Source organism: Python bivittatus, unplaced genomic scaffold (assembly GCF_059951505.1).
Source record: "Python bivittatus isolate LINGU-HERP-01145 unplaced genomic scaffold, Pbiv_v1 ctg000850_np1212, whole genome shotgun sequence".
Lineage (NCBI taxonomy): Eukaryota > Metazoa > Chordata > Lepidosauria > Squamata > Pythonidae > Python > Python bivittatus.
This window is the reverse complement of record NW_028277112.1, coordinates 41,557,348-41,576,249: the sequence shown is the minus strand read 5'-3', so window position 1 is coordinate 41,576,249 and position 18,902 is coordinate 41,557,348. Positions and strand designations below refer to the sequence as shown.

The following is an 18,902-nucleotide window of genomic DNA, read 5'->3' as shown; positions in this document are numbered from 1 at the left end:
AAGAGTGAGCAGTCTGCCTATGTAGGTTTTGATGAAGAGTATGGAAGCCACCTCTTATGGATGGTTTAACTGGTTCTGCTGCCCATTGCAGAGGGTTGGGTTACATAATCCTTGGGGTTGCTTCCATCTCTACAATTCTATGATTCTACAATAATCAGGATTCCTAATCAAGCCAGGTATGAGTCTAGTCTGGCACTCTGTTATCCTTAATGGCCATGCAGCTGCCTCCTGAAAGCTCCCAAACAGAGCATGAGAGTCATAGTCCTTCTATTGCTTCCTGTTGCTCCCCAGCAGCTGATATGCAGAGACATGCTGCCTTTGGTCCTGGAAGTAGCACGTAGTCACCCTGACTAATAGTCATTGATAAACTTGGTGTGTGAACTTGCCTCATTCTTTTTGAAAGACATGTAAGCTGGTGGCCATCATCAACTCTTCCAGTGTTTAAACTAAGTGCTGTGTGAAGGGGTGCTTCTGTATGTCTGTCCTGGATCTCTCACCACTCAGCTTCAGTGACTGATTCTGGATCCTAGGGCTATGACAGAGGGAAAGAAAAGCATCTTCCCATGTGTTTCCTACATACCAGGTATAATTTCAATCATATCCTCCTTACTTTCCTTTTTCTAAGCTGAAAACCTCCAAATGTAAATTTGCTCCATTCTCATGACAATTTTAATTAGCCTTTTCTAAATCACTTGAGGATGTAGATTTCTTTTTTGCTTCCTGACCTTTACAACTTTCTTCTGCAATGAAAATCCAGCTGAAGCAGCTATTTCTTGAGTTGCAGCAGAGGGAGATGCAAAGAGGAGGAGGAGGAGGAGGAATCAATGAGAGAGCTGACTCTTTCTCTCCTTGAAATATATCCCGTTGTTCATTATTTAAGACTTAGCATTTAAGAAGCATTATGTGAAGCGTTATATTTCTGCTCTTACTTCCATATCCCTGTATTTTCTGTGGCATATCTTTTAGATCATAATCCTGTGGGTAGGGACTTTTTTCATTAAATATAACAGAACTGACAGTATTTATGTATTGAAGAGCACAGTAAAAATGTTGCTGTAAGAATGCAAACAAATAAATGATATGTCTCTTACACCTCAACTAAATGGCAATTAGAAGCCTGTTGTGATTTATCTGAAGTCATTTACAAAATACTATACCAGTTTGTATCCAATTACTTGTTTGTTTGTTTGTTTAATACATTTATAAGGCCGCCTATCTCATACACATGACTCTGGGCAGCTAAGAATTAAAAACAAAATAAAAACAGGATAAAACAATCAAAATTTTAAAAACAACAGCATAGAGTAGCTGCCAAGAACATTCACAATGTCCCATATCCAAATCAACAATGAATTGGGCTCACTCATACTGCCAGGCCCCAGGTTAAATAGCTAAACCAGGTTTTTAATGCCTTGCAAAAGGCCAGCAGGATTGAGGCAAATCTAATTGCAGGGTGGATGATATTCCAGCGTGGGTGCCACAGCAGAAAAGGCTGTCTCCCTGGGTCCCACCAGATGGAGCTCTCTAGGGAACCTGTTTACTCATGGATTTATTTTCTGTCATAAAGTTGACATATCCTTTTCTTCTATAAAACAAACATATACATTTTATTCCACTTGATTTCTCCTCATGCATAATATCTGTCTCGTTTTCATACCTTGGAAATTGGAGCCCATCAATTCCAGTCAGTTGTTCATAACATGCATGACCAATTCTGTGCAGAAGGCCAAGCTGAGGGCCGCTTCATTCAAAACACACTGTAACGTTCTGTGGGAATGGAGCTGAGCTTCCTAACAGAATGTGAAGAACATGAAGACAAATAAAGCTAGTGCTTACCTTGACAATTAATGCTCGGAGAGTTGCAAAGCAATGGATCAGGTAGGTTATGCTCTGATCACAGCCCAGAGAATTTATGAGGACCTTCAGCACACCTCCAAAGATGTTATCCTTGCAGTCCATAGCTAGTGTTGCCTACAGAAGGGAAGGGAACCTTATTAGGGGATTTATGGCATACAGTATTGGGACAATCTTGTTTACTGTGGCATTACAATTGACTATTTACGACTGCAATCCTACATGCTTTGGGGTTACATTTATTCACTTAGGAATAAGGCTGAACTGTTCATGAAGCACGTTTTTGTCAGTTTCAAAGTTTATTTTATGTTTGTATTTGTTGCATGCTATGTTTTATCCTGAAATCTGTCAGGATGAGGGATAGTGAAAATAATTTTAAATGGAAAAAAATAAATTATCTAAGATATCTAATAAACAAAGATGTAAGCTTGCTTCAGTTCAAATTATAAGATTGCAGACAATGATCATCCTTTTTCTTTCCTTTTCGATTGTATGTAAGTTCCTCTGGGAACATTTCTAGTTGAAGAGCAGGGTAGGAACACTCTGAACAAATAAATAAATAAATTTAAAAAAGAAAAAAGAAAACTTCTTTTGAGGCAATGGCTTATCAATATTCTTACCCTCTTTTTCCTTGATGTTATTTTTGCTACTGAGAACAAAACATGAGATTCCATAAACACTTTACATTTCTAAGTTGGTTTGATCAGGATAGTTCGCTATAACAGTGTGAGTCATGGTAGATTTGGGAAGTTTTATTTATTTATTTATCATATTTATATAGCCACCCACCTCACATAAAGTGACTCTGGGCGGTGTTTCCGATAATTATAATATATATCCCTTGATTTTTAATATATAATATATATCCCTGGAAATTGTAATATATATCCCTGGAGGTTTCCTCACAAAATATATAATATATATCCCTGGTAATTATAATACATATCCCTGGTAATTATAATACATATCCCTGGGTTCCTCACAAAATCAGAACAAAAGGTTAGAAGTAGGTTATTATAAGCAATTTGTACATAATACAGTTGTGCCTCTTCTCTTCCTACTTCAGAGTCTTATCGGACAAATGCCATCTGAATTTCAATAATGAAAATCAAAGCATAGCCAGTTACCGAAGTGCACTAAATTAGATTTATTCTAATGTGCTTGGAGTATTATCACAACATCCCAAAATATTACAAACTCATTCTCTAGACTTCAATGATGAGAGCTGTAAAAAAAATTAGCTTTGTTTCCCAGCATTTGTTAAATAATATCAGCAATGAGCCTATTTCTTTAAAACAATCTAAATGTTGTGCAATGCAATGCGAAAAAGACTAATTGAATACTTCTTCCTTTTCCCTGACTGTAGAAACTGGCTTGCAGCTATTTGTAAGTTTCCCACCTGGATGACATTCTCTTGCATATCTAGGACGATCAGATTAGCTTCCGTAGCCAGGTTTCCACTAATCAGAGATTCTTGATCAATCTCAGCTTTCGTTCTGTAACAACCACAAATGTTATTAAACATTCACAAACCAATTAATACAATAATATCTTACATTAGAGTAGCAATTTTCAGGATTGCAACCTACCATTATTCCTAAAAGTACCATTTCTGGACTTATCTTTAATATTTTATCTTCTTTTTTTCTTTGATACATGGTTAAGTAAATGGTAAGTGTACTTTAATGTAATGTTTGACAAACATTGTCTGAAGAGTATTATCAAATCTTTGTGCTAGTTGTGGTTTTGCATCATTTTTAAAATGGATAAAGTACCTTCAAAATTGTCTGCAATAAAGATAGAAGTATTAAGTGTATGAGAAAATATAGTATTATTTGATTATATGCGGACGTCGTTTTCTAGCGACCACATAGATAGATCCTCTCCATGGCAATCTACCCCTAACCATTTTTTCCTTTTTTTTAATAGTAATTTTATTAAAAACTACAATTGCAAACCAAAAAGAAAAAAGAAAAGAAAAAGAAAAAATAGAATGTGCAGAAAAGGAAAAATAGAAAAGAGAGAAAAAAATAAGACTATAGTGAAGAAAAAGAAAAAATATATAAAGAAATGACTTCCCCTTTCATCACAAGTATAAACAATTTTAGTAACTTATCACCCTCCTTTAAAATATAACAAATGAAATAAACCCTTAAAACCTCATCAGTTCAGTCCTAATCAGCAAAAGTCCATTAAGAGTGACCAGAGATAACAACATATCTATTTTAACCTTGATCAAATAAACCAACTTTATATTCCTTCCTTTTACTTTTAACAATCTTGATCTTTAGTCCCTTCAAATAATGTCCTAGAACTTGATTTCTTTTCATTTCTTCTTTGTCCCTTCTCACAAAATTCCTCAAAGCTTTAACAAGCCTCTTTTGTAAATCCAATATAGGAAAATTATCCAGGTCACTCTCTTGGTTTGTTATTTGTATATCCCTTTTATTTATTAAGACATCAGCCGGTTTCTTTTGTATGTCCAGTATAGCATCTTTTTCCATGTCATTCTTGTAGCCAGTCATTTTCAAATTTACTTTCAGATCAGTCTCAATCTTGTCAGGTAAAACTTGTTCCTCTTCCATAACATCTTTGAAACACAGTCTATCTATAGAGGCAGACACTCTTAAAATTAACTTCTGGGTACATTGTTCAAAAATATCCTTCAATATGTCCAATGTTAAAATATTTTGCTTCATTCTGTATTAGTAAGTCAAATTTAAGTGTTCTTCTCCTTTAGTTGTAATCTTTAGTCCCTCTAGTGACCAACCTTCAAAACCTTCAACCTTCCATCCTATCATGTTTTTTTTAAAGAATTCAAAAGAAAAGCATTTTCCCAAGGGAAGGATTCTTATAATTAATTCCAAAATCTTATTTCAAATCCATTTGCACCCTTAGTCCATTTGTAACTTTCCAAAATCAAAGTTCTAATCACCCTTTTGCTGTTTATTCAAAAAAAATATTTTTAAAGTCCTTAAAATTGTATTTAAAACTTATTTTGCTAAGGATTGAAGGAAACTTTCCCAGTGTTTTCAGACTTGTCAATCCAAAGGTTCTTAGTAGCTGAAAAGCAGTTAGCAACCAATTTCTGAAAGAGATTAGAAAAGGAAGTATGCAAACCCAGTGTACTTTTAAAGGTGCCGACCATGGTTTGAGTAAGATGGCTAACATCCCAGAGCTCTAAACCTATTGGAGACCACTATCTTGCACTCTCCTTGCAAGGAGCAACTGTCTGGAGCACTTGTGGTGATCTCAAGTCCTCTCCTTGTTTGGAGAGGAATTATGAAGAGCCAGTCTACTCACCAGCTCTTCATTCCACCGCAGTCATCTAAAAGTGCAGCCATATTCAATTTGCCATTTCTTCCCTGGGAGTCATCCTAACCAATTCTTTCAAGTTTCCCAACAGTGCAGGCATTGCCACTGTAACTGAGTTCATCCACTTTGCTGCTAGTTGTCCTCTTTTTCTCTTTCCTTCCACCTTTCCCAGCATTAGAGCCTTTTCCAGAGAGCTGGGTCTTTGCATCATGTATCCAAAGTAGGATAATTTGAGCCTGGTTCTTTGTGCCTCAAGTGAGAACTCTGGGTTGATTTGTTCAATGATTTGTTCAATGTTCAAATATAATATAGCACACAAATCAATAAAAATCAGACAAGCAGCTCTAGTAGTGCATGTCTAATGTCTAAAGGATAAAGATGCCCCCAGGTTGAGCTTGACTCTTGGCAATTGCGCCCATGCAGTTTTCTTGCAATATCACAGAAGAGATTTGTTGTTGCCTTTTTCCAGGATTTTTAAAAATGTCTCATTCAAGGCTATACATGTTGATTTATTTAGCCCACCAGAAAGCTTATGATATCGATTATATGCATGAATAATTTTATTTGTTTGTTTGTTTGTTGATTTATCAAATTTGTCATTGCCCATCTCGGTGAAATGACTCTGGGCAGTTTACAGCAAATAATGTCACTGTTTTACCATACAGATTACAAAAATCTACAACTTAGCATTATCAGAATAGCAGAATAGCAATGTACCAATTATAGCAGCAATATGCAATGTAAACATTCAAAAACTTGATGAAATAAAAATGACCAATTCATCTAAAAGCCATAATAGAGGAAAATGACTGAACTTCCAAGGAAGGGCCTTTGGCAGCTAAGACTATATCGCATGTCCAGCCAACTCTGCCTTTGTGGAACATGAAGCAAGGCCTCCAGCGCTGAGGGTAAAAGGCAGGCAGATTCATGTAGAGGAAGACAGCCCTCCATATATTATGGCCTCAAATCATGATCCGTATCTATGAACATCTTTAATTATGCCCAGAAATCAACTGAAAATAAGTGGAACTCCTGAATTATGGTCAGTGTTAACTTCAGTGAGAATCACAGCTAAGTGTTACAAGACCGACACCTAAGGCATTGTTAGCATATCAGCCTGGAAGTTTAGACAACTGTTTGGAGATCAACATAACCTATGCTTTGGCATGATGCCTGAATAGAGCCAGGATCTTAACTTTATTTTATCCTTCTCTTTCATTATCAGTTATATTTTAAAAAAAGGGTTTGAAACAAGGATAGAAAGGAAAAAAAATTGTCAGAGTGCCATTAATAAGTCCTTGCATTGCTCTGTTAATGCTTCAAATACCTTCATCATCATCACCCTAAAAAACTTACCATCTTAAAAATCACCTGAAAGTGGCACTTGCCACATAGAGAGATCTAATTCAAAGGAGGAACTAATGCTACCTTTGTATTTGTCAGTGAGGGCCTATAAAAACACAAGTTGTATCTTAACATTTTTCTTTAGAGATTTGTTTTTTTTTTAATCCTATTTTAAGATGTACAGCAATCACATGGAAATCTGCACAAACCAAATGACTAAAATAATTGTTTTTTGCATTTTTCACTTGATTACAACCCCAGTTTTACAGACAGGGAGTAGTAAAAATTACAAAAGGAATGGAAGCCACAATGAAATTTCTATTAGCATTTCATACTTTGATGAATAGGATTTAATTTTGCAACCCAAAAGACAGCATTACTACTACGAGTCACAGTTAACATATCTTTGCCATGTTTCAAATGTTAACCGACACATAGAAATGCTTTTTTCAAAACTGCCCCCAAACAAAAATTATAAAAGAAATGAAACATTTAGAAATGAAACAAGTAAGAAATCTAGTCTACTAACCTACTGCAAGATATTATGCACAGTGAACGGGCTATAAATATTTATATTTAATAAAATATAAACATATATGATGCTAATACACATTTGTGGACACATGCTGGACATAGACTAAGTGAGAACATACCACGGAGCTCCTATCTGAATGTCAGCTTTTGGCCTCCAATGAGCATGGATGAGAGTGTGGGTTTCCCATGAGCTAGGATGTTTATTGCCACAAATGGGTATGCCGGGCAAGCACAATTGCTCCATGAAACGAAAACTCAGCCCAGATCCTCTCAAACTGATTCTTACCAAAACCCCAAGTGATTAATGTTTTAGTTACATGGAATGGCTTAAGTTACTGTACCTGCACAGGGAACCACCGAATGTCATAACTTGATATATAGGAGAATTCAAACAAATCTAAAGTTTGAAATATACTAGCCTCAAATTAATGTTGGTTATCTGCTTTAGGACTTAGGCCTACCAGACATTTCCCACCTCATTCTGCAGGCCCTCACTGCTGAAATAAAGAAAAGGATGTGGCTTAAATGACTATTTATTTTACTTGGGTTTTTTTATTGCTTTATACTAAAGAGTCCAAGCTGAGAGAATTGCCTTCCTTTTCCTCAACTGTAAGAACCTGGGGAAAAATGTTCCACAGAAAATAGTTTGCCCTTGCTGCCAGCTCCAATCCACCCGAAGCTGAAAATGGGGAGAGACACTGCCACCATCTTCCATTCTATTTGTTCTTGGCTTTCACAAACCCCAAGAGAAAAACAAACAAGAATTTGTGTAATATTTGAACAGAGGACTGTAGTAATTCCCATTTTATTGAGCGTATCACCCAAAGGGATTCAGATATGTTAAAAACTATCCTCCTTAAGTACTGAGAGTTTTTACTGCTGGTGACAGGAGAACAAAGGGATTTCAGAATTCACTCTATGAAGTTTTAAAGAAAGCTACACATGTATCTGTTCAGGATGCTTTGAAGATAGAATTTCCTGCCTTGGTACAGGGAGTGAACCTAGATGGCCCTTGAAAGAAGCAGTTCTGGTTAAAGGTGATATACATTCATTAAATTACTTACTTATCTTGCATTTCATTTGCTTGCCGCCACTGTGTCTGCTCTTTTCTCCATCGTAAGTTCTCATTCGACCCTGGGAACCTATCATTCCCTACAAGGGCAACATACACAAATCAGACCAAAACTTTAATATCAACATTTCTCAAGTGATATGAGCTTCTACAAGAGGCTACATCCACTGTGATCACAGCAAAGGAGAAATGTATCTTTTTGCATACAGAGTAAATGAGCACATTTGATAGGAAATTCCTAAAATATGACAGATGGGAACAATGTGTTCTCAAGACATACAAAGCATGACTAGGGCTACGGTCACAGAATCAAGACAACTGTAAAGCAAACAAAAGACAGACCAGACATGAACAAAGGAATAAGGCTCAGAAGTCCAGCTGTGCGTGAGGTACAGGAGTCATTCATAGTCTATCCTCTTAATGAAAAAATAGGTGGAAACAATCTCTGCAGCTGCATTCCTTCAACAAGTAGAAAGGTTGTAATACAGACACACATACACCCTCCAAAACATCCTTAGAGGAGCGGTGACTGAATCTTATTTCTCCCAGTTCTGACCTGCTGGCCCGCAGATGAAAACAGCCTGAAGCCTCTTTTTGACACTGAAGACAACTACCACTACAGCAACTAATTTAGTCCATCATGTGTTTTCTTACTAAGTGGGCATTCAGAACTGGCTCCTAAGAAACTTCTCATTATAGAACTGAAGGCCAGGAACAAGATGAATAATGAGCAAGTTCATTTGTAGATTTAAAGAAGGTGGGGGACAGGCACAAACATCAATCAATCCAATTGATCTAGTATTTATAACCATTTATACCTTATTAAGATTAGTGAATAGTGCTTTTTGATCTTAGAAAAAATATAATGCCTAGGCAGTCCACATTAGCAATATGAAATTCATCTCCTTCCCTCCAGGGTTCATGCACGTCTACAGCCTCACCACCTCCCTTCTCAATTTCTCAAAAGCAGCCTGAAAACCATCCACAATCGTCTTTAAACCCAGCAACCTTGGAATGCTAATAGAGTGCAAAATCATTGCTTCCCTCCAAGATGCTGAAGGTCCAGCAGTCATAAAAAATCCCCTAACCACAAAAGAAGAATAATTTCTTTACACACCATGCCTCCACCATCTACATTCTTACTTCATGTGATATGCAAATTGTACCATCTCCTATGAAGGGAGCTAAAAGGCATTAAGCCACTTTTCCCCTTGAAAGATAAGAAGCTCAGGAACTGGAAGGCATCAGGAAATTCCTGCAAATGCAAACATTGACCATGGCTGTAGCTTCAAATATACTTGCAACCATAGCTAAAATAAATTGGTGACACTTTTGAACCCAGCCAATATTGTGAAATCACAGAGATCCAGAATGCTTTCAAACCACCACAGATTCCTTGCAGGGAAATGTTGGTGTCTTCAGTGTTCAAATGTTGGTGGTCTCTTCTCTATTTTGCTGGATGAATAGGTATACCATTTAAAAATGGGAGGTTGGGGAAATTTCCACAGCTCTCTTTGATCTACAAAAGTACTGTGCTATTGACCCTCTTTATCCCCTTTCCCTCATCTATTCATGTATCTGTGGTTTGCATCCCCTTCAATTGTTGCTCAAAATTCTTATTTCTCAAGATTTCGTTTCGAACCAGGGTATTCCATCTCTGACTATTCTTAAGGGGGAAAAGAAGAGGGAAGAAAGGCCATTCAGCTTTTTTTATTTTGCATTTTAAAAATTCTGGAAAACAACATTCTACTGAACTGACTCAACTGCATTTTCAGCTCACTGATACTCATACCTGTTTCAGCCCTTTAATTCCTTTATTAAACTCTCTTCTGGCAATGAGTTGGTCCTGTTTCAGAATCCAATCCCAAGTTACTTTCAGCACATGCAGATTTATCTTTTACCTTAGTGCTTTGTAACATTTGGAATTTTAGGCCCTCTGATGAGACCCATAAATGTGTCTCCTTCCCACAGAGCCTCTAAGAAGGACGATGGTAGAGGAAGGAAGTGGGCCAGGAGTAACTCCCACATGACCTCAGATTCCTGATTATTACCAAGCACCCAGAGTGTAGTTTGCATTGCACTAAAAATAATTTCAGCAAGGACCGCATCAAGGTTCATATTGTGCCACCCAACTGGGAGCACAATCCTGATCCCATAGAATGTGGTATTTATATCACCATATATATGATAATAGCAGCTGCCAACAAGAGTCCTGATTTTAATTTTGATAGTAATATCCAACAGTAACAGGCTCATCTTAGATTAATTCACATCCCTGCCAAGCAACACCAATGGCAAATGCTGTTTTGGACACAATTTGTTTTGAGGCTTTGCTTGAGTTGCTTACGGAAAACAGCGGGTGGTGCATGCACCGTTTCTTTGCAGTTTCAGTACGAAAAACGAACAGCCAAAGAACAAAAGCAAAGACATACCAGCAAGGAGCTTGCTCCGCTTCACCATTTCACCCCGGGCCCCCTCTCCCCTCAGCAATGCCTCTTCCAGCCGAGCTTTTGCATCTCTTGATTTCTTGAGGGCCTGAGTGCTGACTTTGTCTGAGCTTTGCTTGCCCTGTCCAAACAGAAGGAATTAACTTACGTCTCTAGGCAAGCCTACGTTAGGGCATGATAACAAAAACCATGTTTTGGAAGCCTTTCAAAAGCTCAAAGAGTTTTGCCCAAGGATGCTGGTGAACTGCATCTGAGAAATAAACTTGTGCAGAGCAGCAGCAACTTGATTTGGACATAATTCCCTCTACCTTGTATTCAAAGCCTGAGACGCAGATGAAAAGAAGGTCTAAAATCCGGTTCAGCTGCAGACAGGGAAGATCTGCAATCCATTTCTGAATAAGGTTCTGATCGGCATTCTTCATGATCCATAGGAAGCAGATCAGAAGATGACGGGTTGTTTCAGGGCTTAATATGTTGCATGATTTGCAGGACTAGAAAGAGATAAAATGAAAACCTCACAAAGTAACAAAAAGAAAATGTATCAGAAGACTCCCAATACAGCAAATTTTACCGCAGGAGCAATATATGGGAACATCACGTCTGCAAACTGCAAGGGCTTCTTACTATGGCTTGGAATATCCTTTCTAGTTGACAGCTGGGACACAATTGCTGCAGCCATTTTTATTATTCTTTATTTTTAATGTTAATTTTTTACTTGTTAGATCTATATACTGCCTTTCATCCAGGAGCTCAAGACAGCATTCAGAGCACTTCCTTTTCCAATTTTCCCTACAACAATCACCCTGTGAGGTAGGCTGAGTGAGAGGTTCTAGCTGGCTCAAAGGTACTTTAGTGGATCCCTGCACCAGGCATGGGATTAGACTAGGTAATCTCCAAGATCCCTTCCTTTCAGCTTCCATCGCTGAAGCAGACTTCAGCCTGGATCTCCCTGATCCTAATTGCAATGCCTTCCCCAATTTTCAACCCTAGTTCATTCTGATTTATGAGCAAGGAATATCTCTATTTCAACTGGTGAGTGAGAATTCCTCTGCCAGCAGAAAGGTTTTTACTCAGCAGAAATGACACCTCTTTGACTGAAATGAAACTTCAGAGAGTTGTCATTGAACTGTTCACTGGAGTGACTTCTGATTCATGTAGGAAATGGAAACCTTCTCTTTTAGAAGACCTATGGATAAACATCACAGAACTCTTATAGTATGAATATACACCTTCTTAAATGGAACTCAATACGGGACCCTTCCAGCTGGGTTTTCTATATGGCTGATGCCAGTTGTCAACCGAAAGAAGCCCTACTTCACACATCCAACCACCAGATTAGTTTACACTGCTGCTTTACACAACAGATTAAGTTAACTTGCTTAATCACGTGCAGTTAATTCCCTTAAACCAGGATAGATTATTGAGTCTTCAAGATTATTTGAACCATAACTCCATAATCCCTGGCCACAGTTAACAGTTAACATTGGTAGGAGGTGACTGTAGTTATAGCTCAAAACTTCTAGAGGGCACTGTGCTGCCTACCCTTGTTGTAGAGACAAGAGACAGAGAAAGAAAAAGAAGTTCCCCCACTTTTCTTGGAAAAAAATTAAGTGCACCTACAGTGGTGTGCACATAACTACCGATCTAGCCCAAATGACAGAATGAGGTAAGTCTCGATAGCAAGATTAGTGATAATGAATAACATTACAAGATAAAACAGGTATGAACACTATTCAGAGAGTGACCATTATAAACTACTGTAAAAAGCCTTACCATTGTAAGCATAGAGGAGCTAGAAGACCGTAAATTAAACTGATTCCCAGCAATAGCTAGAGCGATATTGTGATTAATCTGGTTAGCTGCTTCTTGTTCTTCATCTGGCCATGCAGCACGGCCTTTCCCATTGTGACCATCTGGAACTAAATTGGAAAGCACAGGTTCTCTGTAAGGGTTTTTTGATGTTGTCCAAAGGTTTTCCCATATTTTTCCATTCAAAGTCTTTTTGGATGGCTTATCCTCAGAGGAAGAAGATGTACCAAGAGTGCATCTAGAAACCACTGAAATTCATTTACTTTGTTCTAACTGCTGTGGATCGATACATGCTGGTCAATGGTCATAATAAAGATACTGTATGTATGTATGTATATATATATGTATGTATGTATGTAGAAATCACTGAATCTGCACTCCAAACCAACCTTCAGGAGCCCCAGGCCTGCTTCTTCCAAGCCTCCACTCCAGTTTTTCTGACACAAATTCCATGGAAGCATGGGCAACACAGCATTAAATATCACCAGACTGAAAGGCCAGGAGTGCCAGGTTGCAGCTCAGGGGCAACAATGGTATATTTGAAAGTAATTCTGCATTTCTGAATAATCTGTATCCTGAACAAGGCTACTGCACATCATCTGGAGTGGGATGGAAGCCTGTGAATTCCAGTATAAAAGCCACTCACCACATGAAAAAGTCTAGCACTGAAAATAATGTCTGTTAAATGACACATCTGTGGGGCCAGAATAAGGATTAACTTGGATTTCTGAACTTTGCCCTATCCTTTGACTAGGGTGCCCTGGAACTTTAGACTGGACTTTCTCTATCAGTATTTCCTCTGCTTAGAAGAGTTTTGTGTGCTGTTAGATTATGATTCTATCTATCGAACTATCTAATTTATATCCAGCTTTTATTTTTACAATTCAAGGCAGCTGCATAATGCTCCCTCCTCCTATTTTCCCCACAACAACCCTGTGAGGTGGGCTGGGCTGAAAGAGAGTGGTTCAAGAAGCAGCTTATGCGTCTAATGGAGGACTGGAACTCACAGTCTCCTGACTTCTACTGCAGCACTTTAACCACTATACCAAACTGGTTCTCTGTGTTTGAACCACCTTGGGACAGAATATTTAGTATAAACCTATAGTTGAGACATGTAAAATGTACCTAGTTTTCAGATCTAGATAAGAAAAGAAAGATTTGTTTTTACTCTGGAATTAATGAATTTCTTTACCTAGTAAATTCTACAACAGTTAATGTATCTATAGCAACATTCACAAATGTTTCAAACCCAAGTCACAACTTTACAGCTTTAGTTTCTCTTATTGTGTGACCTTTGTTCTCTTCCTTTTATCTTATCTATCTGCTTTCTTCTCCTGTTTTCCTTTTCAGCTCTCCTTTTCCCTCTGACTATAATTGACTAAAGTTGCCCCCTCTGTTTGCTCTTTTCCCAATACTTCATGGTGTTCCCTTTGCTTGCCCTGCATTCTATGAGCTTGGAGCAGGAACAGCCATAACATAAATTTTTCCATTCAGTCCTGCCTCTGACACCGGAACAAAGATGGACAAAATAACAACAAATGCACTCTCAGAAGCCTCTAGGCATTAAGAAAACCGTTTAAACAGCAGTGTACAACACTATAAAAAGACACTACCCAAGGAAAAATCTATAAAACAAAAGTTGAAAGATCTTTGCTGCATTTACCCAAATGGTTCATGGTTTAACACCATTACCATTCAGAGAGTTATAATTTTTAGATCTTGAAAATATGTATCCTGGATTGAACCACATCTTTATCACATTTACACAGGAAGAAAGTTGGAAACTGGATGAAGCTGAATGATCTCTAGTGCACAGCCAGTGCACTAGCAGAGAAACGGAAATCCTCTTGCCTCACAGTTAACAAGATTTTTCCCCCCATCTCTGAAGGACACTGTCCACATCTTATTAAAACTGGATTCTTAGGAGATGACCTCTCAGTAAAAGTCATGGGATCCTGCAGAGGTTATCAGGGTTTTGAAAAGACACAGCTGCATTGAAGACTTGCCTACAGGTACTATATTTGCACCTTTGTGCACTCTGAAGCACTTTAAAAATCAAATTCAAAGCACTGTGTCACCCTAATATCTCTCTCTCACTATGCTGTGGACTGTTAATAGATTAATAATTTTCTGTGGAGTTGCTCTTACACATTTGTTCAGCCACTAGACCCCATCTGTGGCTCCAATGATGCTGATGGAAAGATATTGATTGTGTTTGTGTGACACTGTTACCCATTGTTAACTGAACCATGGTTTACTAAATTAACTCAATTTTCTGGGCTTTCATATTACAAAAAACTATCAACTAACCAGATGGACCTGGTCTGCATAACATGCTAGGTTAAAATATATTTAGCTAATTTGCAGGCTGTTAAGTTGTCTAGGAACGTAGCAAATCCAATAAGGGCCAAACTATAGGCAACACTGAAGATGACACATTAGCTTTTGTGAACCCTTTTAAAATTTCTTACTAATAGTAGACTTCCTTCCAGATCTACTGCCAGCTTGGTGCTGCTGCTGAGAATTTTCATCGGAACCACATTAAGGAAAGAATTGGCCCACCTTCTGACAGCCCTTCTCAGAAATGCAAGACGTCTTGGGGATAGAGTGCCATCTACAGGACTCCAAGGGACAGAGAATGGACCATTAAACTCAGAAGAAATCTGCTCTAGGGAGCTGGGAATATGCCAGGCCCGGCTTCAACTGAGGCAAGATGTATTTTAAGTAACAGGAACAGTTTCATTTCAAAATACTGGAAGAATAATCATTTAGTTTTAAATGCAGAATGGGGGGTGCAAGAGTTGCAGTTGTTCCTGCCATTTTTTCATTTCTTCCAATGAGCAGAAAACAAGTTCAGAGAGCTCTTCTCATCTCCTGCAAGAGATTTGCGCCTAAGGGACTCTGTGACTTGCTTCAGAGAAACAGGCTATGCTATCATGCAGTTTCTTGTTTGTGGTTTAGTGTGATGTGTGAAGTTAACCACCTTGATTTGCAAGCCATACCTTATGGTAGCACATTGTATAAACACAGCTAATAAGTTCCATCCTTACATTCTTCATTATCACTTAGTTTTGTGATAATGAAAATAAAATCATCATCTTGTACTGTAAAGACAAATTCCTGAAGGAATTTGTTGATTTTCTGTTCTACTTTGTGAATGTACTGAATGCAAAAGAGGTAACAGTGTCATCAGCAAAGGCTATTCTATTCTATTTCAATACAACCCACATCTGGTGAATGGTAAGCCCATAGGGAAAGACAGCCAACTTTTTCATTTTTATATACCATCTAAAAGTCTGTAAGTAATCATCATCATCATCATCATCATCATCATCATCTCTTGCCTGTAAAATCATGTAATTGTGGAAGCGCATCCAAAATTATCCCAACCAGAGGCAGATAAAGTGCAGCAATTTTCATTTTCATTTCTGGCTTCAAGCAGGATTTATCCAAGTCATGTGAACTCATCAGGCTGTGGACAGCACTGATCGCTTTCTTCTGCACCTTGCTTATTCTGTCGGGACAAAAGGACCAAGACCTGTTGATCAGATGATCATAGAATAGTCCAAGGAATAACAGAGGATAAACAAAATTAATAGGGAAATATTCTGAGAGGTAAATAAAAAATGTCCCATTAAGGAAAAGAATTCAAGCCATAGATTACACATGCTTTCTCTTTAATAAATATTACTATTCTTGCAATGCTTGGGGATTAATAAAAATTTTGCAAGTCATATTATGTGTACTGGAGCTTCATGGCCTAGTAAAATAATACAAGCCCAGTTGTTTATCCTCTTTGTTAGGATTGGCCTGTTGTGACAATCCAGCTTCCTGAACCTAATGACCATATTCCTAAATGTTAGAGGCTCTTCCAAGCAGTTGCTAAACTAAAACTCATATGATCTTTCACCACTGGCCATGCTGGTTGGGACCACTGTGAGTTGCAGTTCAGCAAAATGTGGAGGGATACAAATTCTGTCACATAAAAATAAACTCAGTTGTTTTGAGGAAAACTAGGGTTTAATCCAAAAAGTTTAAGTTGTAAGACTAGGATCTGCTCCGTGAGTTACTGTGTGGGTATGCTCAGGTCTAAGATGCAGACAGGGTGAGACTACAAGATTAGCCCAAATTCACACATGTTAAAGTATAACGTGTCTTAGTTCACTTTGGTTTTTAGAATACTGCATAAACCAAACTGGTGGAAAAGCATGACTTTGCACGTTGTATGAACACAGCCAATTGTGGTCTATCCATTAAATGATTTTCAACCTACACATTTTCAATCATTTAATAATATTATCATTTAATCATTTAATAGAATTATGATTTGGTATAATACTAAGCCTCTAGATGGGCAAGGCTATAAACATTCTATAAACCTGCCTATGGGTTTTGATCTTGTCAACACGGCAGTCAATTCTCTTTCTGTTCATTTCAGCTCCTTCTCAGACTACTGTGGGACCTCACTGGTTTGCAGTGATTCAGGAGTGGCTGCCCTTGACACTGATCCTGACTATGTTAAAAGAAGAACTAAGTGCACAGAGTATTTCAAGCAGCCTGACTGAAACCCGATTCAGCGCCCATAATTCAAGAGTACTGCTGACATATCCAGGTCTCTGGAAAAAATGAGACCTACCCTTCCCCTTCTGTATCCAAGGCAGCTGCCAGCTCTGTAAAAAGTAGCCCCGTGAGGAAGTGCTGCTGCCGATAATCTGCTGTAAGCTCAAACATGCTGGCAAGTTTTTGATCCTGGAAACTTGAGCAGGAACTTGAATTCTACAATAAAATATAATGAAAGAAAGAGGCAAAAACTGTGTTTATATTGAATCAAAAGCACAGATTTAATGACAAGATTGTTACTTAGCTGCATCTAAAATAAGTAATATAATGACTTGACATAATGCTCTTTATGAAATATCTCTATAACAAAACAAAATCTCTCTAATATTTCATCTCTAAAACATTTTATATTATATGGAAACTGAATTAACAATCATTTATTAAATCAAACGTCTTTGGCTACAGCATTTTAGTATCATAAACAAAATAAAGAAATTTAAAGCAAAGTAAAGAAAAATCCAGAAATTTAATGGAATGAATTTATACTTGAGTACAATTGAAACAGGTAAGACAATCATTATGTAACCCTAAGTACAAATGAGCAATGCTGGTTTATCACACAGCAATCTACACATTTCAACCCTACACAAAGTTGGAACTATTTTAGCTGCAGGGTAGATGTGCTCCAAGTTGGCAAAGTTCATCTGACAGACAGCTGAAATATTAAATCATGCCAAAGAAGCAGAAGCTACTGTTGACTTCAGCCACTTTAACTCTGTGGGTTATTCCTGAATGTATACGGGGTATGTGTGGGTATGTCTCTGAGTCAGGGTTGAATGTGTGTGTGTGTGTGTGTATAATTTACCAGATAGAACTGAACTAATCTGCTTTCTTTTCAGCTCTTATGTGGCAGGAAGATTGACCTTCTCAGACAGATTAAATTCTGCTGTTTGTTTTTTAAATTGCTTTCCAATCCCTCCTAGAAAACACCAATGCTTACAAAATATCCATAGATGCCCTTTCTCTATGTATATTGAACATACAGTATAAAAGGAGAAAGGGATTGTGGCTCCTGGCTATAGTCCTGAGTTCTACATGTTTAATGGATTATCTGGCCTATGTGTATGCAGTTGCATTCATTCATTCATTCATTCATTTGAACTTTCTACTGAATGTGACAAAATTAAGGGATGATGCCAGCAAACATACTCCTGCTTTTCCATCTATACAAATGTATGGGGAAAAAGATGACCATTAGTCAATAATCAATAAGAGGAAATATGAGAACTCAATCACCTATATATTCTGTATCTGCTAAGGCAGGCACCCCCAATAAAATTAAACTGTATTTTTTTAAAAAATAGGGGAAGTACCTGGGATGATACAGAAGGAGAAGGAGATGTTGGAGCACATCCTGAAGTCAAAAAGAAGAGATTCAAATTGAGGTAATGTTCATGACTGCAGAGAATTTGTAGGAACTCCAGCCTCATGGACAACAACACTGGAATATTACTCAGTTTATTTGACAACTAGAAATGAAAGATTGAAAAGAAAAGCATGATGAATACTTTCATACAGAGAAAAATGCCTTGTTCCTGAAATAGATACACTTAGATCAATAAAAATAATCAAAAAGCAATAAATATATTTAATTGTTCCATTTAATACTTGCATCACATAAGTTTCCATCTATTAGACCCTCTCTCCTAGTGGCAACATTTAATAAAATGGATCATTTTTTGTTAATGCCATAATTCTCTCTACAAAGTAATTCTGTAGTATACTTTCTTCATCTGTGCAATAAAAAATATTGTGTTATAAATTCTATAGCCAATTGTTAGTAGCAACATCCTTAATACAACTGAGTTACATCAGCAAAGTCTACCAATGCAAAACTGATCTTTAATTTGATTTTGAATACATGAAGCTGTTGAGGTCAGAATTAAAGAGAGAATGAAAGGAATCCT

The 18,902-nt window shown here is 37.6% G+C and overlaps 1 protein-coding gene across 4 annotated transcripts in view; it reads right to left on the bottom strand.

The window, feature by feature from the left end:
• Nucleotides 1-18,902, bottom strand: part of DOCK8 (dedicator of cytokinesis 8) — a 97,349-nt gene that overhangs the window by 16,429 nt on the left and 62,018 nt on the right. For all 4 annotated transcript variants that reach the window (XM_025163806.2, XM_088129907.1, XM_025163807.2 and 1 more), the window contains 9 exons: nucleotides 18,309-18,464; nucleotides 17,012-17,151; nucleotides 15,720-15,889; nucleotides 12,340-12,485; nucleotides 10,875-11,057; nucleotides 10,552-10,687; nucleotides 8,112-8,199; nucleotides 3,254-3,350; nucleotides 1,837-1,971 (listed from right to left, as the gene is read on the bottom strand). In XM_025163806.2, coding sequence (XP_025019574.1) covers nucleotides 1,837-1,971; nucleotides 3,254-3,350; nucleotides 8,112-8,199; nucleotides 10,552-10,687; nucleotides 10,875-11,057; nucleotides 12,340-12,485; nucleotides 15,720-15,889; nucleotides 17,012-17,151; nucleotides 18,309-18,464 — 1,251 coding nt within the window. The remainder of the gene's footprint in view (nucleotides 1-1,836; nucleotides 1,972-3,253; nucleotides 3,351-8,111; nucleotides 8,200-10,551; nucleotides 10,688-10,874; nucleotides 11,058-12,339; nucleotides 12,486-15,719; nucleotides 15,890-17,011; nucleotides 17,152-18,308; nucleotides 18,465-18,902) is intronic.